The 24,305-nt window shown below is 43.5% G+C and overlaps 1 protein-coding gene across 3 annotated transcripts in view; it reads right to left on the reverse strand.

The window, feature by feature from the left end:
• Positions 1-1,321: 1,321 nt before the first annotated feature.
• Positions 1,322-24,305, reverse strand: part of DNMBP (dynamin binding protein) — a 132,337-nt gene continuing 109,353 nt past the window's right edge. For all 3 annotated transcript variants that reach the window (XM_053582926.1, XM_053582925.1, XM_053582927.1), the window contains 8 exons: positions 23,376-23,506; positions 22,817-22,921; positions 13,102-13,230; positions 10,709-11,041; positions 10,148-10,327; positions 7,569-7,767; positions 4,290-4,834; positions 1,322-2,937 (listed from right to left, as the gene is read on the reverse strand). In XM_053582926.1, coding sequence (XP_053438901.1) covers positions 2,752-2,937; positions 4,290-4,834; positions 7,569-7,767; positions 10,148-10,327; positions 10,709-11,041; positions 13,102-13,230; positions 22,817-22,921; positions 23,376-23,506 — 1,808 coding nt within the window. In that variant the 3' untranslated portion in view covers positions 1,322-2,751. The remainder of the gene's footprint in view (positions 2,938-4,289; positions 4,835-7,568; positions 7,768-10,147; positions 10,328-10,708; positions 11,042-13,101; positions 13,231-22,816; positions 22,922-23,375; positions 23,507-24,305) is intronic.

Consider the following 24,305-nt stretch of genomic DNA (forward strand, 5'->3'; position numbering starts at 1 on the left):
TGCACACAGTATCAAGCACAATGCCGTGTTTAAGCCCTGTGCATACGTAATTTCTACTTTCCACTAAGATGGTCTGTTGGCACTCACCACTTTCCCACTCTCTTCTATGCTTTTCCCAAACTGGAAACCTAAGAATTATAGATGCCAGAACTTCTGGTCAGCAGGATCAAAAAAGATGCAAAGGCCATTACTGTATGTCTAGCAAGGGTGGGCAGGTGTGTGGGCTTGAGCAAAACGTGTGTGTCTGTAGTGGTCTCCAGCCATGCCCCTGTGAGCCACCTGCGCATGCTGCAGACAGGACTGGAGTCTGGGGTTTGGGGGGCTGCCAGCACAGAGTTTTACTGGGGGACTTGGCATTGAGGTCCAATTCTGGGGCTCTTTCTCTCTGCTGTGCTGCTTGAGGTCAGGGCAGAGGTGATGTAATGGAAAACTGTCCTTCCTGTCCCCTTCGATGTGTCTGTTCTGGTTTGTGCTATAATCTCTTACCTGGTTTCTTTAGCACTTGTGAAGGTATTTGCATGTGGGTAGTTCAAAATGTCTCTGTAGGAGGATGAATGCTAAAGTCCTGTTCCATCCTCTGGTTGACACCATGTTCTAGCACTCTCCATGTACAACTCTGAGGTGGATGGTACTACTGTCTCTACTGGGGATGAGGATAACTGCAGCGTAGGATGGGCAAGTTACCATGGTCCCAGCATGTGTTGGAAGGCAGACAGTCTGGCCCCAGAACAAGGTGCAGACTCAGAGCCTGAAAGGCCAAGTGTAAATTCATAATATCTCAAAAACTCGATGCAGAGTATCTTTGGACCATACTTTCCCAGTCCATAAAACGGTCCACCTAAGACGACCTATAAGCTTCTTCCCCATAGTCACCTACTCGACTGTTTTCTATTCCTAATCAACACTGGACGATGGCTTCTGTCACCCACTTACCGTCCTTAATCCCATCTCCGACACTTGTCCTGCCCTTCCCTTCGCCGCCCCCAGCCTGCCTGGATGGCTGGGGAACGACCATGCTAGCTTATCTCCCGGGTTTCCATGTCTACAACACTGGGCAGATACTTCTCCCTTAGCGAGCGCAGCTTTTCTGTTCTGCTATAATTTTATAGTGTAAGAAGCAACCACCCGCAGCATGGCTGTGTTTTGGGTATACAGAAATTCTGTTGAAATATTTGACAAAATGAATTTTGACCCGTGTTTCTTCAGTGAGCTTCCCCCAGTTCCCCAGAATCTGGGTATCACTGACTTGTCATGACATTCCCCAGGAGCCAGAGCAAAGTGGTCTAAGGAAACACGCTGAGAAATGAAGAAGACCATCCTGGCCATTAGAAATGCTTTTATTTATAAAATAGCTAAATATAAACATCTCTAAATAGAAACACTCTCACAAGAGACCCCTGCACGGCTGCCTTCTGACCACGATCAGCAAAGACACTGTGGGTAAGGAGTCCATGAGGGTCTGCCCAACTCACCAGGGTAATTAAGGCCAAATGGGCACTTGGAGGAGCAGGGATTGTAAGGCTGTTCTCAATTCCCACCCCTCTTTTTTTACGGGGAAAAATACCTAATGCTATTACCTCAATTCCCTTTCTAAAAGACAAAATTCAGTTTCCTGTTCCAAGGTGGGCTTCATATCTGGGGAAAATCTTAAAAATAAGAACCCTGCTCTAATAGACCTTTCCAGGGGAGATTCTCAGGGTAAGGGGTTAGGAAATATCTTCCTGAGACTGGCAGGGGTAATCAGGCACTTCAGACTCTATTTGGCTTTGAATGTCATCTCTGAAGCATGGAGGCTATGGTGACATCTGGAATGGCTTCACCTAATTTAAATAAGTCAACGTTTATGTTTTCTGCATCTGTAGATGTGACTAAATGGATGATGGAGAAAGACATCCCTGTGCTCACTGAAGAGACTTTAATGGAAAGGCTGGAGCGCTTATCCTTTTATTTCAGTAAAACTAGCCAGTTAGTGAGTCCAGGGCGAGAGGGCTATGAGACATCACCCAGAATGCAGAAAGGAGAGATGATTGTCAGAAAAGTGTCAATGATGGTACCTAACAAGGGAAGAGAACCGGGACTTTCAGAGGAAGGAATGAGGGAAAAGATCCTCGACACTTCCTAAAAAAGGAGAAAGCAGCTGGATTTTGTATCACCAATCTGGGGATGCAGTGAAAGAAACAAAGATTACAGAAGGTAGTATTTTAGGGACCTTAGAAATCAGGGGGCTCATGTGCGACAGTGTGCTGGGCGCTGGAGGTGTCCTGGAAGTCTGATGCACCAGGTTCAGTACAGTCCTGACAAACTCCTTGCCACATGTAAAAGCACAGCCCAGAAGCTCCCAGAGCCATAACTCTTCATCCAAATCAGTGTCCACCAGCTGATCATGGAGCACGGGGCCACCCCAGACGCAGTATGGCACATGTCCTAACACTATAGCACAGCTTCCTGTGTGCATAGGATACTGGTCTTCTGATAATTTCTCACTTCCAAAGGCTGACCCCCAGGACTTTCTTCTCATGGTCTCTAAATCACGAGCAAAGCCTTAGGTCCACTCAGATTCTAGGAATTCTAGTGAGCATCAAGGTTTACAACCCAATCCTGCACAGCGAGACTCACCCTGTGCCCCACCTCACCGTGGCAAAGTGATGCAGGGAGGGCCCGAGTCTCTGAGGCAGGTGCCCTCTGTGGGGACCATCCGAACCCTTCAGACTGGAAGCAAAGGCGGTGAGACCGGCGGGTGGCAGAACAGGCTCAGGTGTACTCCGCTTTGCGGATATAATTGGATGGAACGTAGCCCTTCTTCCCGTTAACTTCAGCCAGCCACCACTCTGTATTTCCCATAACATCTTTAAACTCGAGGATCTTGAGTTTCTGATTGGCTGACACACTCAGCTCATTTGGGTTTCGGGCCTTGAAGGTATAGACAGCAAAATAGACCTGTGGGAGGGAGAGAAGAGGAGTTAGAAAATGGAAATCCTTGGGGAGCAATGAGGTGGTGGGCTCCCTGTGGTGGGGGATGTTTTGCAATTGCTCTGCCCACACATGGCTGTTGAGTCCTCCTGAGGAACTGAGTATTTAATCTTACTTCATTTTAACTTCAAATAGCTACTATGGCTGGTGGCTACCACAGTGGCCCAGGCATATTCAAAGAAAGCCAAAATTCACACCTTTTCAGTCTTTGAGATTTGACTAAAGGGTGGAAGAAAGAATCTTCAGTCAACACAGAAGTTATGAATTTAAGAAAACCAAAACAGGGCTGGGCCTGGTGGCTCACGCCTATAATCCTAGCATTCTGCGAGGCTTAGGTGGGTAGAGTACTTGCGCTCAGGAGCTCAAGATCAGTCTGAACAAAAGTGAGGCCCATGGGGCGGCGCCTGTGACTCAAAGGAGTAGGGTGCCAGCCGGCTGTGCCAGAGGTGGTGGGTTCAAACCCAGCCCCGGCCAGAAACTGCAGGGAGGGAAAAAAAAAAGTGAGACCCATCTCTGCTAAACACAGAAAAACTAACTGGGCACGATAGTGGGAGCCTGTAGTTGCAGCTGCTCAGGAGGCTGAGGCAGGAGGATCTCTTGAGCCCAAGAGATTGAGGTTGCTGTGACCTATGATGATGCCACAGCACTCTACCCAGGGATGACAGGGAGACTCTGTCTCAAAAAAAAAAAAGAAAAAGCCCAGGTGGCGCCTGTAACTCAGTGGGTAGGGTGCTGGCCACATACAGTGAGGCTGATAGGTTCGAACAAACCCTGGGCCTGCTAAACAATGGCTAAATAAATTTTTAAAAAGCCCAGCCAGCACATGGTACCCCACGATTACATTAATGTACACAGCTATGATTTAATAAAATTAAAAGCCCAGGCTTGGCACCTGTAGCACTGGGGTTATGGTGCCAGCTAAACAATGACAACTGCAACAAAAAAAATAGCTGGGGGTATGGTAGGCGTTTGTAGTCCCAGCTACTTTGGAGGCTGAGGCAAGGGAATCGCTTAAGCCCAAGAGTCTGAGGTTGCTATGAGCTATGACACTCTACCAGGGGCGACAAAGTGAGACTCTGCCTCAAAAACAATGTCCAATGACAAACCAGAAGGGGTCTGGGAACAGCTGTGAAGCACCAGCTGTGGAAGGTGCCAAGTTGCTCACTCACACAGCAGGCAGTTTCTTTGTTCTTGATAACCTCAGCTGTGCACTCATCTCCAGACTACCCCAGGTCGCGCGCAGGCCAGCATCTGCCTTGCCTACAACATGCCTTCTGCCACCTGTGGCACGGTGGCGAGCCAGAGAGGGACACACTCACCTGGTTGCCTTCTGGCTCGCTGTTTGCTGGCTCTTTTTTGTCTTCTAGAGCCTGGGCTGCTCTTGCACATTCTTTTATGAGGTCTTTACCTTGCCCATTTCGCCCTGATATGGAGTAACCAACCATTTCTGGATGTCTAGAGTTTCGGTAGCTCCGCAGGGAGGCAGCAGGTGGGTTTATATCTCTGGCTGGATCTACAGAGTCCCCTGGGGTAGGCTGAGATGTGCCATCTGGGTCTGAAGGGCATCTAGAAGGATCTCTCTCTGAATTGCCCAGGTTTAAGGATGCACTGAGTGCGTCTTGGTCATATTCCTTCACTGAGGATGCATCTTGAGGCTGCTTCTGGCAAGGCCCCGAGGTAAAGGACACAGCCATGCTGCTGGGGTTGAAGGTCAAGGTGCTGTTGCTGTTCTGCCGCAGGAACCTGGGGGAGGAGCTGCCGTGCTCAGACTCGGTGGAGGAGTGGCTGCCAACGGACGCGTCTGAGTGGCTGCGGCGAGGATTGTAGGGCTTTAAGAAGGAACTGTACACGAAGCCTTTGGTAACTGTGGAAAGGAAAGAGACATTAAGATCTCCTAGCAGAAGGATGGGAGGAGTAGGGAACCAAAAGCTAGGTCAACAGCAACAGACACAAAGTGAGATGCCTAGTGATGAAACAGCTTCAAACGTCCTGTCCTAGGAGATGATGTGAAGAGCTGGGCCTACCTGCCAGGTCACTCTTGTTACAGTCTCATAACACGTGTGACAAAAGGGACTGGCGGGCAACTGAGAGACAGTAGAAAAACAACTCTATGGCTGGGAATGGGCAAGGACATGTAAAGAATAAGGACATCCAGACCCTGCTAAGGGGAAGATTTGACTAAGTTTATGTCCAGGCATAGGAACAACAGCACAGAGACTTACAGTGAGAATGCTCTAACGTAGGAAGCCGTTTATACTTGTGAGAATATACAAAAGGCACAGGTATAGCCTTATGTTTACATTATGAAGTTGCCCAAGATGACGGAGAGGGCGCTCAGCTAAAACTGTTAGGTATAAGTTAGGGGTTGAGACAGTATCCACAGAATCATTTTTTATAATTCTAAAAAAACTGTCAAGTCATAGACTCAGAGTATGTAGCCTCCACAACAATAAGGGCCCTCTCTCTTTCTTGATCTCTGATGTATCTTCTGCCCCCCCACCCCCATTCTGGCACATAGTAGCCCCTCCATAAATATCAGCCAAATGAATAGGGAGAAATCTCCTGGGCAGATGGGGAAGGCAAAGGATCTGACACTGACCCTAACACTGTGGGCTTCTGACTACCGCTTCACTTCTCAGGACTGAGCAGATAAAAATCCCAAGGAACTTTATGAAGGGTATGTCCAACCCCATCAATGGCTGGCACCTGCTAGCACCCTGGGACGCTCCATCCCTTCCCCACTATCAACCTCTTATTCTGGGTAAACAGAAGTGAGGAGAGAAGAAAAAATCCACAAGATGCTTTTAAAGAAACCAAGAAATGCTAAAATGTTCAGTAATAAAAGGTGTATACATGGATATCACTTGTCCAGACCCATAAACCTTATCTAAAACTCTTAGGGCCAGATGTTTGGGGGATTTGAGGAAGGTAGTCAACAGAACACCCCCAACAGGGCCAGCACCCTACAACCAAACTCCTCTGTTCCTACAGCAAAGTACCACCATTCAGAAAGAAATCCTGTCATCCGCCTCAATGTAGATGAACCTGGAGGACGTTATATTAAGTGAAACAAGCCAGATGCAGACCAATACTGCATGACTTCATTCATATGGAATCTGAAACAGCTGATCTCATACAAGCAGAGTAGGACAGTGGTTATCAGAGGCAGCAGCGGGGAGGGATGGGAAGAGGTTAGTCAATGGGTCAAAGTTACAGCTGGCTGGGAAGAGTACATTCTGGGGTTCTGATATGCAACAGGGTGACTCTAGCTAATAATACAGTATTGCATATTTTAAGATAGCTAGAAGAGATGATTCTGAATGTTATCACCACAAAGAATGATAAATATTTAAAGTGGTGGATATGCTAATTACCTTGATTTGATCATCACACATCGGACACTGGTCATCTACTAGAAATACCCCACAGACATGTATAATTATGTCAATTATAAGCAAAATCAAGCTTAAAATCTCACATCATTGACAAATGGGGAAAGCTATGATGTTTGCCTTTCCTGTTGGACTTGACCCATCAACTATGTTTATATATGATGTGAACAATTTCTCTGAATCAGATTATAATCCAGTATTTAAAAATATATATGACTATAAGCTACAGTTCTAAGCCAAAGTCTTAAGCAAAGTCTCCCATTACTTTGATCCAGGTTGTGGCAAAAGGGGTCTTAAAAAAAAAAACCTCGATCTTTCAGAGGTTTTTAGCTTTTTGGCACTGTGGAAAAAAGGATTATAGGGCAAGTATTAACCTTTGTACTCTACAAATTTTGCAAATTCCCTTCCTCCCCCCCAAACTGAGCTATATTCCTTTCCTTACTGGGTCCTTAACAAAATGTTTCACATTTTGTCTTTTTTTGTGAGACGTTTTCTTTGTCACTGTTCGTAGAATGCATAGCTCCAACCTCAAAATTTTGGGCTCAAGTGATCCTCTTGCCTCCACCTCCCAAGCAGCTGCGAATATAGGTACCTACCATAATGCCCGGCTATTTTTAGAGATAGGGGTCTTGCTATTGCTCAGGCTGGTCTCGAACTCCTGAGCTCAATCCACCCACCTCAGCCTCCCAGCATGCTAGGATTACAGGTGCAAGCCACCATGCCCAGCCCTGTGAAACATTTTTAAAGTGATTCTCTAAGTAGTCATAAGATAAAACTGTTATGGGGCAAAAACTAAAGGAAAGAAACCCTCCTAGTTTTTTAATTCCCATACAGGACAAATTTATAGAAATTGGGAGAAGGCAGCTGATTCTATGGCTCACTCAGAATAGGCTGAGAAGAACCAGGATCCCATTAGGCGGGATTTATTGCCTGTCAGAGCCATAAAACACAGCAAGATCTTACACGATAAATCTCTGGAATTTGTCAGAACAAAAATACAACCCCAAACAGGTTTTGTTTCAGTAATAACTTGGGCATTAATTACACTTACCAGATAAAGACTTTTAAGATTATTTTTCCCTTTCATCAAAGACGCTCATGTTTTTTTCTTGCTTGACAGGATTCAAGTATAGCCAAAACCACTTTTTTTTTTTTTTTTTTTTTTTTTTCATTTGGCCACATTCATCTGAGGATTAAAATTCTTACCTCCATTGTCAATCAGCCAGCGGTTCTGACTGCCCATGGGGTCCTTCTTTTTGATCACGCCCACCAGGTCACCTTCCAAAAGTGAGACATCCAGGTCTTGAGCAGCATTGAAGTTCCGCTCTGCTTGGAAGAGTTTTTCAGGGGGATATCTTGCCAGCAGGGAGGCCCGGAGTTCTTCTGACTGTAGCATGTAACTTGGCTGAAAGGGAACAGGAGAGATGCCACCAAGTAAAAGCTGACCCTGGCGACTATCCCGGGGTATCTAATCCACATGCAGTCAGAGCCTCACAAACAAGGCGGTGACAATTAGCTACTCGCCACCCCCCTTAGATGATTCCTAGCCCGTGTGGCTAGGTAAAAATCATGACCTCTTAGGTAATGCTTTGGTGTCTGTAGCTATAACAAAATTTAACACAGTTCGTGATAAAAAAATACCACCTAAAGAATCAAAACAGCTAATATTACAAGGTTGGTCTTATATTTTTCTAGATTAACCTAAACAACTGAGATATTTTTCTCTTGACCCATCTATAAAAAAAAAAAAGTTAAAGAAAAAATAAAGGAGGTAACATAAATGTCTAAGTGATTTTATGGGCAAAAATATAAGCAAAGGCATTAGCAGCCTTCTAGGTTATAAGCCCATATAATTTGGTGTACCGTACCCTAATTTTTAAAATATGAAAGAATTGAGTTCAAAAAGAATGTACATCCAGGCTCAGCACGCACAGCTGAGTGGTTAGGGCTCCAGCCACATGCACAGGGACTGGTGGGTTTTGAACTTGGCCCAGGCCTGCTAAACAACGACAACAACAAAAAAACAGCTGGGTGTTATGGCAGGTGCCTGCAGTCCCAGCTACTTGGGAGGCTGAGGCAAGAGAATTGCTTAAGCCCAAGAGTTTGGGGTTGCTGTGAGCTGAGGATGACATAGTAAGACTCTCCCCCCCACAACCCCCCCCCCCCCAAAAAAAAAAGGTGGCTCCTGTGGCTCAGTGAGTAGGGCTCTGGCCCCATATACTGAGGGTGGCGGGTTTGAACCTGGCCCCGGCCAAACTGCAACAAAAAATAGCCGAGCATTGTGGTGGGCCCCTGTAGTCCTAGCTACTCGGGAGGCTGAGGCAAGAGAATCACCTAAGCCCAAGAGCTGGAGGTTGCTGTGACACCATGGTACTCTACTGAGGGTGACAAAGTGAGACTCTGTCTCTCTCTCAAAAAAAAAAAAAATATATATATATATATAGGGCGGCGCCTGTGGCTCAAGGAGTAGGGCACCGGTCCCATATGCTGGAGGTGGCAGGTTCAAACCCAGCCCCGGCCAAAAAAAAAAAAAAATATATATATATATATATATATATATCCAGTAAAAAAGCAGTTAGCCATTAATTCTTTGGCTCTATTGCTTTTTTCCAGTACATGATCAAAAACAGAAAGGCCTAACAAAACTAATATACCCTTGAAGTCAGTTCCCATCACTAACTGATTAATGTATTAATAACACTTTATTTATTCCTTTAACTTGGGGGAGGGGAGCTAAGATCCAAGAATACTTTTCAGAAGGCCAGGCATGGTGGCTCATGCCTATAATCCTAGCACTCTGGGAGCCCAAGGTGGGTAGATCACTTGAGCTTAGAGTTTTGACATCAGCCTGAGCAAAACTCCGTCTCTGAAAGACTAGCCAGGCATTGGGGCAGGCACCTGTAGTCCCAGCTACTAGCAAGGCTGAGGGAGGAGGATCACTTGAGCTCAGGAGTTTGAGGTTTTTGTAAGCTATGACACCATAGCACTCTACGAAGGGTGACCCTGTCTCAAAAAAAAAAAAAAAAAAAACCCCAAGAAACAAACTTTTCAAGGGCGGGCATGGTGGCTTATGCCTCTAATCCTAGCACTCTGGGAGGCCGAAAGGGGTGGACTGTCTGAGCTCACAGGCTCGAGATCAGCCTGAGCCAGAGTGAAACCTTGTCTCCAAAAAATAGCTGAGCATTGTGGCGGACACCTGCAGTCCCAGCTACTTGGGAGGCTGAGGCAAGAGAATTGCTTGAGCCCAAGAGTCAGGTTGCTGTGAACTATGATGCCATGACACTCTGTTGAGGGTAACAAAGTGAGACTCTGTCTCAAAAAAACAAACAAAAACACAACTTTTCAGAGAGCAGCTTGAACTACACATCAACTATAAGAAAACTATAGGTGATCACCATCACATACCAGTTAGGTACATCTGTGAGGCTCAGTAAATGACATGAATAAGCCCACGATGGCTGAGCATGCAAACTTTATTTCCCATTTATTATGAGACATTTAACTCCTATAGAGACAGCCAGGTCATCAATGTTGATATAATATAGATTACTTACACAGTGCTTACTCCTTGCCAGGTGATTAGCCTTTTATATATAAATTCACATAACCCTCATAATAACCATATGATGTAGGTTCAATTATCTGTTTCAGCAATGCAGGGACCAAGGCACAGACGTAAGCCACTTGTTCAAGGACCGACAGTGTCAGTAGTGGGCTCTGAGCCCAGGGGTCTAGCTCCAGGGTGCCCCCTCTTAGCCACCTGCCCCCTTTAATTCCCTACTCACCAGGCCTAGTAGTAGCTTTCGAGCAGACTGGCGGTCGACGGTTCTCCTCTCAAATGGCTTTCTGGTTGCTGGAAGGGCCTCTGGGAAGAAGGTGAAAACCTGGAGCTGCTGTAGCACTCTGCTGTGCTCTTCGTGGAAGATGGCGATAAGGTTGCCCTCCCTGCCGGCCTCTTTAAGTAACTGGAGTCCATAGGGAAAGACGAGAACACTGATAAAAGATCCCAGACCTGACAAAAGTCTCCTCAGAACCACCTGGAAGCTAAAGTTCAGGGGCAGTTCACTCTGTGAGCTATCCACCTGGCAAGCAGAGCTCCTGGGGCACTGCCTGCAGGCCAAGTTGGCTGGCTCATCTGAGACGTGCTCAAGATGGAAAGAGATGTTTCAAAAGCCAGAGGTTTTCTGGCACCATCAAGGGATCAAGAATTCCTGGCTGGCTTGTCCTAAGGACACATTTAATCTACCTAGTTTGGATGATTTCTCAAATATCACTACTACGTATTACCAGAAAAATACCAGGAGAGCTTCAGAGGTGACTTTCCCCCAGAAGGAATAGGCACTCACTGAAAGCAGTGGCTTTAGCTGCTCCAGAGCCTGGTGCACGAAGTCACAGTGGGCCTCAGCATAGCCGTGGACACAGCTGGTGAAGAGGCCCTGGGCGTACTGGTGGAATTTGGGCAGCTCGTCCAGCAGCTGCGCGTTCAGGGCCTCGTAGTTGTTCCGGGCAGACTGCAGTTCCTCCAGGGTTTTCTTGTCCTTTAACTTCTCCGCCCGTTCTGTGCAGTTGTAGAAGTCCAGGAGCTTGTCGAAGCGTTTCTGAACCAGCTTGTGGGGCCCAGTAAACATGCTGAGTAGCTGATTTAAGGGCGAGATGACAAGCCGCTCTGTCCTCTCCTTCTGTAGGGATGAGAAAGGCATGTTGCTAGGCATCTCTTATCTGTGACCAAACACTCTTGAGGCTGATTTCGTCGTGTCCTGTACCAGCTGCTTTGCTGCTAGTGTACAAGCTAAACCTGTGTGTCCCATAATGGTGATCTGAGCCAGAAGCAGACTCTACAAAACTTTCCCATTGATACTTCAACAATTCCCACATAGCAGAGCTTGCAACCCGGCTTAACCCCTTGGTTGATAAATGCTAAACTGCACATTCATATGATGTACTCATTATAAACAGGACTTCACAGTCTGGTAACAAGTTATATGTAACTATACAGGTTGAATTTAATACCAGATTTAATTACATAAATCTGGAGTACAGTAACTTGCATACATCCATAAAAGCTTTTTCTTTTTTCTTTTGAGACAGAGTCTCATTGTGTCGTCCTTGGTAGAGTGCCATGGCAGTTCACAGTTCACAGCAACCTCAAACTCTTGGGCTTAAGCAATTTCCTTGCCTCAGCCTTCTAAATAGCTGGGACTAAAGGTGCCCACCAGAACACCCTGCTATTTTTTGTTATAGCCGTCCTTGTTGTCTAGCTGGCTCAGGCCAGGTTTGAACCCACCACCCTCAGTGTATGTGGCTGGGGCTGTAACCACTGTGCTATGGGCACCGAGCCTATAAAAGCTTTTCTAATGGTAACTTGGTAATATCTACTTTCACTTTTCAAAAATCTTGGTTTTCTTTTAAACAGAGTCTGGGTCTGTTACCAGGTTGGAGTGTAGTCGAATGATAGCTCATTATAGCCCTGAACTCTTGGGCTCCAGTAATCCTCCTGCCTTACCCTCCTGAATAGCTGAGACTACAGGCATATACCACCATACCCAACTCATTTCCCTTATTTTTTTGTAAAGACAGGGTTTCAATTTTTTGGTCAGGCTGGTCTCAAACTTCTGGCCTCAAGTAATCCTTCTGACTTGGCCACCCAAAGTGCTAGGATTACAGGTGTAAGCCACCATGTCTGGCTGAATTTTTCTCTTTGATTTTTTTATAGGGACAGATATTGAGGGTAGGGTATTGAACATACAAAGAATATAAATAAGTATGTTAATTTACTGGTAGAGCATCTGTAAGCTCCCAAAGTGTGCATGTCTTCAGCCTCAAGTCATCCAGAAATCTGTAAGAAATTGCCAAATCCTGCCCATTTCTTTCAACTAGGGATTAAACACCCCCACATATTATCTATCTAGAATTCCCCAAGCAATTTGACCTTTAATACTTTCTCTGTAGTTTATACCATCTCAAAGATCTATTTGGTAACATCTTAACTACATTCCTAAATATTCCTTTTTGAATTATTACTCCTATATTTGCTTTCTTTTGATCAGAGTCATCAATAGTGACACTAGATTAAATTTCCCAGTTTTCCTTTGTCCTTTGCATACAAAAAAATCTATCTCAATACGTATAGGTCCTCCTATCTCGTTAACTGGAAGTCTCTTTGAAAGTTTGAGGCCACTGCTGGTGGTTCACACCTTAGTACTTAGTAATCTTAGCACTCTGGAAGGCCTGAGGCAGGTGCATCCCTTTAGCTCAGGAGTTCAAGATCAGCCTAAGCAAGAGTGAGACCTGTCTCTACTAAAAAAGAAAAACTAGCCAGAGGCCAGGCTCAGTGGCTTACACCTATAACCTTAGCACTCTGAGAGTCTGAGGTGGGTGGATTGCATTAGCTCAGGAGTCCGAGACCAGCCTGACCAAGAGCCAGACTCCGTCTCTAAAAAACTAGCTGGGCGTTGAGGTGGGCACCTGTAGTCCCAGCTACTCAGGAGGCTGAGGCAAGAGGATTGCTTGAGCCACAGAGTTTGAGGTTGCTGTGAGCTGATGCCACAGTAGAGTGAAACTCTAAAAACATTAAAAAAAAAAAGTTTAATTGAAAGATTGGATATGCTCTGAGTATTGAATCCTGATACAAATACAATAAACACAGAGGGCATGTCTGTCTTTATGGCACTGACTTCTGCACGAGCTGGCATTTGAGATGACCTCAAGGAGGCCAGCCTTTGAAGAAAAAGTCACTTACGAAATTTGTGAAGAGCTGGTCACTGATGTAGCGATGCACCTTCTCAAACTGCTCCAGGTCTCGATGTCCCCTCTCCATGCATACGTCCCACATACTCACGGCAGCCACCACTTTCACACACGCCGACTCCTGGAGCCAATTAGAACAGACGTGAATAAGCATAAGAAGAACTTTCTAGCCTCATCATTCATCCTGTACAGTGGTCTGGGACAAAGGGTTCCATAATTCAAGATTTTCTTACCAGTACCATATTTTAGCTTTGAAATAAGCATCCTCTTGTAAACTATTCTTTATGGGGCACAGAAAAGTCCACGACTTTAAGTTACAGAAAAACTGGTGAGGGCTCTTACCTTCTCTTTAGCATCTAACTAACTGTAGCAATCTATGTAACTGTATTATGTGTCCCTAATGTGAGCGGTTCTTAATTCACCAGAGTCACAATCAAATTAGAACCATGATGATTCCTGCAGGATTATGTCAATGACCAATTACCTGTCCCTGTTCATGTCTTGGCGGATTATGTCAATGACCAATTACCTGTCCCTGTTCACGTCTTGGCTCAGGCCATCACCTTCTCAAAGACAATGGCCTGCCACCCTCCAAGAATCTCAACCTTCATCAGCCATCTGACTCTGGCACTCCCCAGGGCTCTTGCTCTGCTTCTGCTGAACATGTGAGTGACCCACCACATGGTTAGCCCCTCCTGAGTGACCCTGACAGTTTGAACCCCAACCTGGACTTCTTGGGATCTTCTCTGGCTACCTCCCACACTACCAGGCTTTTGCCTTTTTTAGTTTAAGTTTAGGGAACATCCGTTACTTTGATATTAACACATGAATTCTAAATAGACTAAATACTGCATTCATATATTTCTAGAACAATTTTAGACATATATCCTTAAGTCTGATATCTTTACATTAAAGCCAGTGCTTTGTCAGAGAAAGTGGGGAATGTTTGTTAATTCCCTTCAAGTGAGTAACCTAATGTGAAACGTGATGTCCTTTTAATTCCCCCCACCTTTTTTTTGGCAACCATGTATGGGGTTAAGTTATTTTTATTTTTATTGTTAAATCATAGCTGTGTACATTAGTGCAATCGCCTGTACCCATTCTAAGGTGCACCATAGATGTGGCCCCACCCATTACCCTCCCTCCACCAAAACCTCCCCTCTCCCTTCCCCTTCCTTGGCCCTTTCCCCATAGTCTTGTGCTATAGTTGGGTTATAGTCTTCATGTGAAAGCTATAATTTAGCTTCATAGTAGGGCTGAGTACATTGGATACTTTTCCTTCTATTCCTGAGATACTTTGCTAAGAAGAATATGTTCCAGCTCCATCCATGTAAACATGAAAGAGGTAAAGTCTCCATCTTTCTTTAAGGCTGCATAGTATTCCATGGTATACATGTACCACAATTTGCTAGTCCATTTGTGGGTCAATGGGCACTTGGGCTTCTTCCATGACTTAGCAATTATGAATTGGGGTGCAATAAACATTCTGGTACAGATGTCTTTGTTACATTGTGACTTTTGGTCTTCTGGATATAAACCTAGTAAAGGAATTATAGGATCGAATGGCAGGTCTATTTTTTTTTTTTTTTTTTATTGTTGGGGATTCATTGAGGGTACAATAAGCTAGGTTACACTGATTGCAATTGTTAGGTAAAGTCCCTCTTGCAATCATGTCTTGCCCCCATAAAGCGTGACACACACCAAGGCCTCACCCACCTTCCTCCTTCCCTCTTTCTGTTTCCCCCCCATAACCATCATTGTCATTAATGGTCCTCATATCAAAATTGAGTACATAGGATTCATGCTTCTCCATTCTTGTGATGCTTTACTAAGAATAATGTCTTCCACGTCCATCCAGGTTAATATGAAGGATGTAAAGTCTCTATTTTTTTTAATGGCTGAATAGTATTCCATGGTATACATATACCACAGCTTGTTAATCCATTCCTGGGTTGGTGGGCATTTAGGCTGTTTCCACATTTTGGCTATTGTAAATTGAGCTGCAATAAACAGTCTAGTACAAGTGTCCTTATGATAAAAGGATTTCTTTCCTTCTGGGTAGATGCCCAGTAATGGGATTGCAGGATCAAATGGGAGGTCTAGGTTGAGTGCTTTGAGGTTTCTCCATACTTCCTTCCAGAAAGGTTGTACTAGTTTGCAGTCCCACCAGCAGTGTAAAAGTGTTCCCTTCTCTCCACATCCACGCCAGCATCTGCAGTTTTGAGATTTTGTGATGTGGGCCATTCTCACTGGGGTTAGATGATATCTCAGGGTTGTTTTGATTTGCATTTCTCTAATATATAGAGATGAACATTTTTTCATGTGTTAGCCATTCGTCTGTCGTCTTTAGAGAAAGTTCTATTCATGTCTCTTGCCCATTGATATAAGGGATTGTTGGCTTTTTTCATGTGGATTAATTTGAGTTCTCTATAGATCCTAGTTATCAAGCTTTTGTCTGATTGAAAATATGCAAATATCCTTTCCCATTGTGTAGGTTGTCTCTTTGCTTTGGTTATTGTCTCCTTAGCTGTACAGAAGCTTTTCAGTTTAATGAAGTCCCATTTGTTTATTTTTGTTGTTGTTGCAATTGCCATGGCAGTCTTCTTCATGAAGTCTTTCCCCAGGCCAATATCTTCCAGTGTTTTTCCTATGCTTTCTTGGAGGATTTTTATTGTTTCATGCCTTAAATTTAAGTCCTTTATCCATCTTGAATCAATTTTTGTGAGTGGGGAAAGGTGTGGGTCCAGTTTCAGTCTTTTACATGTAGACATCCAGTTCTCCCAACACCATTTATTGAATAGGGAGTCTTTCCCCCAAGGTATGTTCTTGTTTGGTTTATCGAAGATTAGGTGGTTGTAAGATGTTAGTTTCATTTCTTGGTGTTCTATTCGATTCCAAGTGTCTATGTCTCTGTTTTTGTGCCAGTACCATGCTGTCTTGAGCACTATGGCTTTGTAGTTCAGACTAAAATCTGGTATGCTGATGCCCCAGCTTTATTTTTATTACTAAGAATTGCCTTAGCTATATGGGTTTTTTCTGGTTCCATACAAAACGCAGAATTATTTTTTCCAAATCTTGAAAGTACGATGTTGGTATTTCGATAGGAATGGCATTGAATAGGTAGATTGCTTTGGGAAGTATAGACATTTTAACAATGTTGATTCTTCCCATCCATGAGCATGGTACGTTCTTCCATTTGTTAATATCCTCTGCTATTTCCTTTCTGAGGATTTCATAGTTTTCTTTATAGAGGTCCTTCACCTCCTTCGTTAGGTATATTCCTAGGTATTTCATATGGAGTTGTGTCCTTAATTAGCTTCTCATCTTGACTGTTATTGGTGTACACAAAGGCTACAGACTTGTGGACATTGATTTTATATCCTGAAACATGACTGTATTTTTTGATGACTTCTAGGAGTCTTGTGGTTGAGTCTTTGGGGTTCTCTAAGTATAAGATCATGTCGTCAGCAAAGAGGGAGAGTTTGACCTCCTCTGCTCCCATTTGGATTCCCTTTATTTCCTTGTCTTGCCTAATTGTATTGGCTAGAACTTCCAGCACTACGTTGAATAGTAAAGGTGACAGAGGACAACCTTGTCTGGTTCCAGTTCTAAGAGGAAAAGCTTTGAGTTTTACTCCATTCAGTAAAATATTGGCTGTGGGTTTGTCATAGATAGCTTCAATCAGTTTTAGAAATGTGCCACCTATGCCTATACTCTTCAGTGTTCTAATTAGAAAAGGATGCTGGATTTTATCAAGTGCTTTTTCTGCATCTATTGAGAGGATCATGTGATCTTTATTTTTGCCTCTGTTAATATGGTGGATAACGTTTATAGACTTGCGTATGTTAAACCAGCCTTGCATCCCTATGGCAGGTCTATTTTTAGGTCTCTAAGTGTTCTCCAAACATCCTTCCAGAAGGAACATATCAGTGGGCATTCCCACCAGCAGTGTAGAAGTGTGCCCTTTTCTCCACATCCATGCCAACATTTCTGGTTTTGGGATTTTGTTATGTGGGCTACTCTTACTGGGGTTAGGTGATATCTCAGAGTAGTTTTGATTTGCATTTCTCTGATGATTAAGGATGATGAGCTTTTTTTCATGTGTTTGTAAATCTTGCGTTGGTCTTCTTTAGAGAAGTTTCTCTTCAAGTCCCTTGCCCAGCCTGAGATGGGGTCATGTGTTCTTTTCTTGCTAATACGTTTGAGTTCTCTGTGGATTCTGGTTATTAGACCTTTATGGGAGGTATAACCTGCAAATATTTTCTCCCATTCTGAGGGCTGTCTGCTTGCTTTACTCACCATGTTCTTGGCTATGCAGAAGCTTTTTAGTTTGATCAGGTCCCAGTAGTGTATTTTTGATACTGCTTCAATTGCCTGGGGAGTCCTCCTCATAAAATATTCACCCAGGCCGATTCCATTAAGAGTTTTCCCTGCACTTTCTTCAAGTATTTTTATGGTTTCATGTCTTAAGTTTAAATCTTTTATCCAGTGATTGTCTATCTTAGTTAATGGTGAAAGGTGTGGGTCCAGTTTCAATCTTCTACAGGTTGCCAGCCAGTTTACCCAGCACCATTTGTTAAATAGGCAATCTTTTCCCCACTGAATGTTTTTAATTGGCTTGTCAAAGATCAAATATCGGTAAGTAGCTGGATCCATCTCTTGGTTCTCTATTCTGTTCCAGACATCTACTTCTCTGCTTTTGTGCCAGTACCATGCTGTTTTGATCACTATGGATTTATAGTACAGTCTCAGGTCTGGTAGCGTGATTCCTCCTGCTTTGTTTTTATTTCTGAGTAATGTTTTGGCTATTTGAGGTTTTTTCTGATTCCATATAAAACGAAGTATTATTTTTTCAAGCTCTTTAAAGTATGACAATGGAGCTTTAATAGGAATTGCATTAAAATTATATATTGCTTTGGGCAGTATGGACATTTTAACAATGTTGATTCTTCTCAGCCACGAGCATGGTATGTTTTTCTATCTTCAGGAAAAACATGTTTTTAACATCTTCAGCTATTTCTTTTCTTAGAGTTTCATAGTTCTCTTTGGAGAGATCTTTCACGTCCTTTGTTAGGTATACTCCCAAATATTTCATCTTCTTTGGCACTACTGTGAAAGGAATAGAGTCCTTGACTGTTTGTTCGGCTTGGTTATTATTGGTATATATAAAGGCTACAGATTTATGGGTGTTGATTTTGTAGCCTGAGACATTGCTGTATTCCTTGATCACTTCTAAAAGTTTTGTAGTAGAATCCCTAGTGTTTTCCAGATATACGATCATATCATCTACGAAGAGTGAAAGTTTGATCTCTTCTGACCCTATGTGGATACCCTTGATCGCCTTTTCTTCCCTAATTGCAATAGCTAAAACTTCCATTACAATGTTAAAGAGCAATGGAGACAATGGGCAACCTTGCCTGGTTCCTGATCTAAGTGGAAATGATTTCAATTTAACTCCATTCAATACGATATTGGCCATGGGCTTGCTGTAGATGGCCTCTATTAGTTTAAGCAATGTCCCTTCTGCTCTTTTTCCGGCTGGAACCATGGTGGCTATTGAAGAGAAGAAAAAGAAGGTTCCTGTTGTGCCAGAAACCCTTAAGAAATGTCCCTTCTATACCAATTTTCTTAAGTGCTCTGATCATGAAGGGATGCTGGATATTATCAAAAGCTTTCTCTGCATCAATTGAAAGAATCATATGATCTTTATTTTTAAGTTTGTGTTGAATTACATTTATAGATTTACGTATATTGAACCAGCCTTGAGACCCTGGGATAAATCTGACTTGGTCATGGTGTATAATTTTTTTGATGTGTTGTTGGATTCTGTTTGTTAGGATCTTATTTGAGTATTTTAGCGTCTATATTCATTAGTGACATTGGTCTATAATTTTCTTTTCTTGTTGGGTCTTTCCCTGGTTTGGGGATGGTTAAGTTTTTTTTTTGTTTGTTTTAAGACAGAGTCTCACTTTGTCGCCCTCAGTAGAGTGCCATGGCACCACAGCTCACAGCAACCTCTAACTCTTGGCCTTAAGCAATTCTCTTGCATCAGCCTCCCAAGTAACTGGGACCATAGGCAACTGCCACAATGCCAGGCTAGTTATAGAGATGGAGTCTCACTCTTGCTCAGGCTGGTCTCGAACTCTTGAGCTGAAGCCATCCACCTGTCTTGGCCTTGTAGTGTTAGGATTACAGGCATGAGCCACTGCACTCAGCCTCTTAATTTATTTTAAATGAATGTCGTAAAGTCCCCAAATAACCCCTATGCCAATGTAGAGACCAAATAATACAATGTCCCTCAGCTTCTGTCCTTGCTGGTATTGTCTCTATATGTCAAACTGTATTATTTGGCAGGGCTTTTCATTTTATGTCAGTGACAAAACTGTTCAACGTTTTCTCTTCATTTTTTAACGTCAGCAGTCAGAAGCAAAATGACCCATCTATTAGAGGGCTATTAATATTACATATGTCCTACCTTAAAATGCTACTTGTCACTGCTATGGAGATGCGCCTTTATAAAGGGTTGAGGACTCAGGTACATACTTGCTATACATTTACAAACACTGGTAGACAATAGGCAACAGAGGAGTACTGGAATTAGAGGGACTGGAGGGGAAAGTATTAAGTGGCAAGACAAAGGACAATACTTGGTAGTTCAACCGATAATGCAATTTTTATTTGGTTTTAGAAATGGTGTCTTGCTATGTTGCCCAGGCTGGCCTTGACCGCCTGGGCTCAGGTGATCCTCCTGCCTCCTTAGTAGGTGGGACTACAAATGCACCTGGCTCATGTCCCAATATTGTTTGTGTTAAACCTCTCACTTTAAACCAACGTGTTCCCAAAAAGTTTGGTAACTCTAATTTTTATCTAATTATACTTTTAAAACACTAAAGAAGAAAGTATGCTATTTAAAAGAAACATAGGGAACGTTTCAAGTCAGTGGGGATTACTCAATAGACAACTGGATAACCAGCTGGGAAAAAAATATTGAATCCCTATCCCAAGCACTAAAGTAAATTCCAGTGAGAGCAATGATTTAAATCCTAAAAATAAAAATATAATAATATAGCAGGTTTTTTAAATCTTAGAATAGGAAAGGCCTTTTCTACAGATCATACAAAACTACGAAGCCATAAAAAGGTTTAATTCAACAATACAAAGATAAACCTTTTTGACATGGATAAATCACTAAGCAAATGCAGAAGTCAACAAACTAAAACATTTGCAAACTCTCATCTTAGACCAAGGACAATTTCCTTCAAAATATCGAGGTCCTAAAAAATAGTAAGGAAATAACAGTTCTATAAGTGCACCAAAATATGTAATCATGGAAAAAGTGATTTAAGCAGGAAAAAATTGCCAACTTACAAGAAATGCAAATTTAAACTATACTGAAAAATTTTTTACTTATTTTTTAGACAAAATGTTTTGATAAATGTGCAATAGGGAGGCATCATTGCTGGTGGGACCTTTTAGGTTTACAACATCTATGAGATTTTTTTTTTTTTTTTTGTAGAGACAGAGTTTCACTTTATTGCCCTCGGTAGAGTGCCGTGGCCTCACACAGCTCACAGCAACCTCCAACTCCTGGGCTTAGGCAGTTCTCCTGCCTCAGCCTCCCGAGTAGCTGGGACTACAGGCGCCCGCCACAACGCCCAGCTATTTTTTTGTTGCAGTTTGGCCGGGGCTGGGTTTGAACCCACCACCCTCGGCATATGGGGCCGGCGCCCTGCTCACTGAGCCACAGACGCCGCCTATGAATAGCTTCTTGTTTTGACCAAATGTATACTCTGTATGATTTGAGTTAGCAATACTCTGGCCTTTAGATATACTCACGCAGATCAGAAAATGATGTATCTACAAGGATGTTCCTTGTGCCACTGTGTCTGATTTTTGCAACTGCAATGTTAATGTCTGCCAGTAGAGGGCTAGTTAAATCTATCGTGGCACCTCCCCATCATCAAATACTATGCAGCTGTAAAAAAAGGGAGCTCTGTGTGTGGCTATGGAATTACTTCCTTTTTTTTAATTTAATTTTTTATTATTATTATTATTTTTTTTTTTGGCAGTTTTTGGCCAGGGCCGGGTCTGAACCTGCCAGCACCCTACTCTTTGAGCCACAGGTGTCGCCGAAATTATTTCTAAAATGCTATTAAGTATGAAGCCCAAAGCACTAGTGTATCCCTACAGCCTCCGCCCTCCCATCGGCTGTCTCTTATAGGAGAGAAGAATCGAATGAAAGGTGACTGTCTCTATAAGATGCCTAAGTAACAGGGTGGGAGGAAGAATTATTTTTACTTTTTGTTTTTGTTTGTTTTTTGCAGGGGCTGGGTTTGAACCCATCACCTCCAGCATACGGGGCTGGCGCCCTACTTCTTTGAGCCACAGGCGCCATCCCTATTTTTACTTTTTTTAACTAACCCTTTGATGTCTTTTACAGTTTGTACCATTTTAGCTAAAATAATTTGTTTTTTAAAAAAGCAAAGCATCTCTTTTAAAGACATTTACTTTGTAAGATCAAATTTTCATGTGCAAGGGATGAGAACAGCACCTACTTACACCATTCTATAAAATCAATAGAGAAATCAGAGATAAGAACAGGAAAGATTCTAGTCCTGGTTCTGACGTTATGAAAAAAGCACTGCTTGGGGCAAGAAAAGGTTCAGGCCCACCTCAGCTCTGTGGCTGCTCCAATTCTCCAAAGCTATCCATGGTTCTAACCTGTGGCTCAGTGAGTAGGGCGCCGGCCCCATATGCCGAGGGTGGCGGGTTCAAACCCAGCCCCGGCCAAACTGCAACAAAAAAATAGCCGGGCGTTGTGGCGGGCACCTGTAGTCCCAGCTGCTCAGGAGGCTGAGGCAAGAGAATTGCGTAAGCCCAAGAGTTGGAGGTTGCTGTGAGCCGTGTGACACCACGGCACTCTACCCGAGGGCAGTACAGTGAGACTCTGTCTCTACCAAAAAAAAAAAAAAAAAAAAAAAAACTCAGAGGCCTTCTGTACAGCCACTTAGTAATGAGGGCGCTAACGAGATCAGAAAGCTCGCTTCCACTAGGCTGATCTCGCTCTCTCTCATCTGCTGTCCGTTGTTACTTTTTTCTGTTTCCAGCTGTATTCTCAAGTCTTCAAACTGGTTTTGATAAACTGTAACAAGTACTTTTTATTTTTATTTTTTTAGAGACAGAGTTGCACTTTATCACCCTTGGTAGAGTTCCGTAGTGCCACAGCTCACAGCAACCTCCAACTCCTGGGCTTAGGCGATTCTCTTGCCTCAGCCTCCCGAGTAGCTGGGATTACAGGCGCCCACCACAACGCCCAGCTATTTTTTTGGTTGCCGTGGGATGGGGTTCAAACCCTCTATCCTTGGTATATGGAGCCGGCACCCTACCCACTGAGCCACAGGCACTGCCCAACAACTACTTTTTAAATAACTAGGTAGATGAGACTTAAAAGGTGTGTCTTAGGGAAAAGGGTGATAAAGATTGAGAGGAGGAAGGAAACTGCTGGGCCACTTTAATGTAACAGCATTAATCTTCTAAATGTTGTTTAACTTTTAAATAACCCATAGGAATCTCAATAAAGAGTGTGTGGTAGCTTAATGGTTTCTTGAGTTCAGATCACTCAGCACTCATTCAGTAACACGAAGGATGAACAGGATAGGGGAGAGAATCACACCGTAATGACTAACGAGGGCAATGTTGACTCTCACCCGGATATGCTGGAGGTAGAGAGACAGGTCTCGGATGAAAGACTTAATCAATCTTTCTTGCATTCGAAAGTTCTTTTCTGTTTCTTCAAATGCTTCATCTTTTATCTGTTCAAAATAAATAAGTGCTCTTAACAAATATGGACTCCTCCTCGATCCATCTTATTGCCAACCTCAAACTCTTGGGCTCAAATGATCCTCTTGCCCCAGTCTCCTGCGTAGCTGAGACTATAGGTGCCTACCATGATGCTGGGCTAATTTTTCTATTTTTAGTAGAGACAGGGTCTTGCTTTTGCTCTAGCTGGTCTTGAACTCCTGAGCTCAAGGGATCCACCGCCCTCAGCCTCCCAGATTGCTAGAATTACAGGCGTGATTTGTACACCTTGTAAGCAGCTCACCAAGACCCAAATGCAGGGTTGGGGGTGGAGTCACACCTCGTTTCCACCAGCCAGCAAAACCCGAGGTGGCCTGGAGGGAACCATGCCCATGGATGCCAGGCTGCTCCTGGGAGCCCTGAAAAGCTGTCACACACATGCTGAGCCTTTAAGTGCTGAGATCTCACCTGAGGAGCAAAGCCAGTGAGGTGCTTCAAGTGACTGCTAACTCGGTTGGATTTCTTGATGATGGAGTGGATGTTCAGTTTGGAAATTTTCTCCATAAGGCTATCTTCATCACCCTTACGGTACTTAAGGACTAGGAAATGAGTCAAAAAAACACTTTCCTAAGCATGGATCTAATATAAGGTGAGCATGAAACAGGACCAAAATGAAGCTGGCCTCATCTTCCATGAGCTTACAACTGAGCAGACAAAAACATTAATCCAAATCATCATTGTGGACAAATATGACACGTGGGCAGCAGCAGGAGGGAAGGTGGCAGAGGGGTGAGGGGAAAGAACCTAAGTGTCAAGGACCTCTGTGTCCAGAGTCTGAGTCTGCCACTTCATCGAGGTATGGCCATACATAAGTCATTTTACTTCTTCTTGAGCCTCATTTTCCTCTTCAATAAGAGGCAGAAAGTAGTAATTGCCTTATAAGACGATCAGAGAAGACCTCATACAGAAATGACATACTTATGTCCAATGGCCTCACAGTAAAATGCTATATAGTAGCATCTGATTAACTTTCATGTCTACTTTTACACTTTTCTGCAGAGCAAGTCTAACAGATGAGAGGTAGCAAGCAGAAGCCTGGGTGGCATTAACCCCCCCTTGTTGTAGAATTTGGCAACGACGGCACATTTAGGAGATATGAACCAATGGAAAGGGCTGGATGGCCAGAGATTTCAGAGCCCTCCCATACTACTATGTGGGTACATGATTCAACTAAAAGGCAGAGAGAATGATTTTAGATAACATTAAAATGTTGAAAAGATAGACAAAAAGGTAATCCTATATTATAGATTGTTGAGAATATGACTAAGTCAGCTTAGAACCACCACCAGGTTGTACTCAAATTAGGGCCCTGAAAAGAGATGTGCTGATTGAGGGGGG

This window comes from Nycticebus coucang, chromosome 3, assembly GCF_027406575.1.
Source record: "Nycticebus coucang isolate mNycCou1 chromosome 3, mNycCou1.pri, whole genome shotgun sequence".
NCBI lineage: Eukaryota > Metazoa > Chordata > Mammalia > Primates > Lorisidae > Nycticebus > Nycticebus coucang.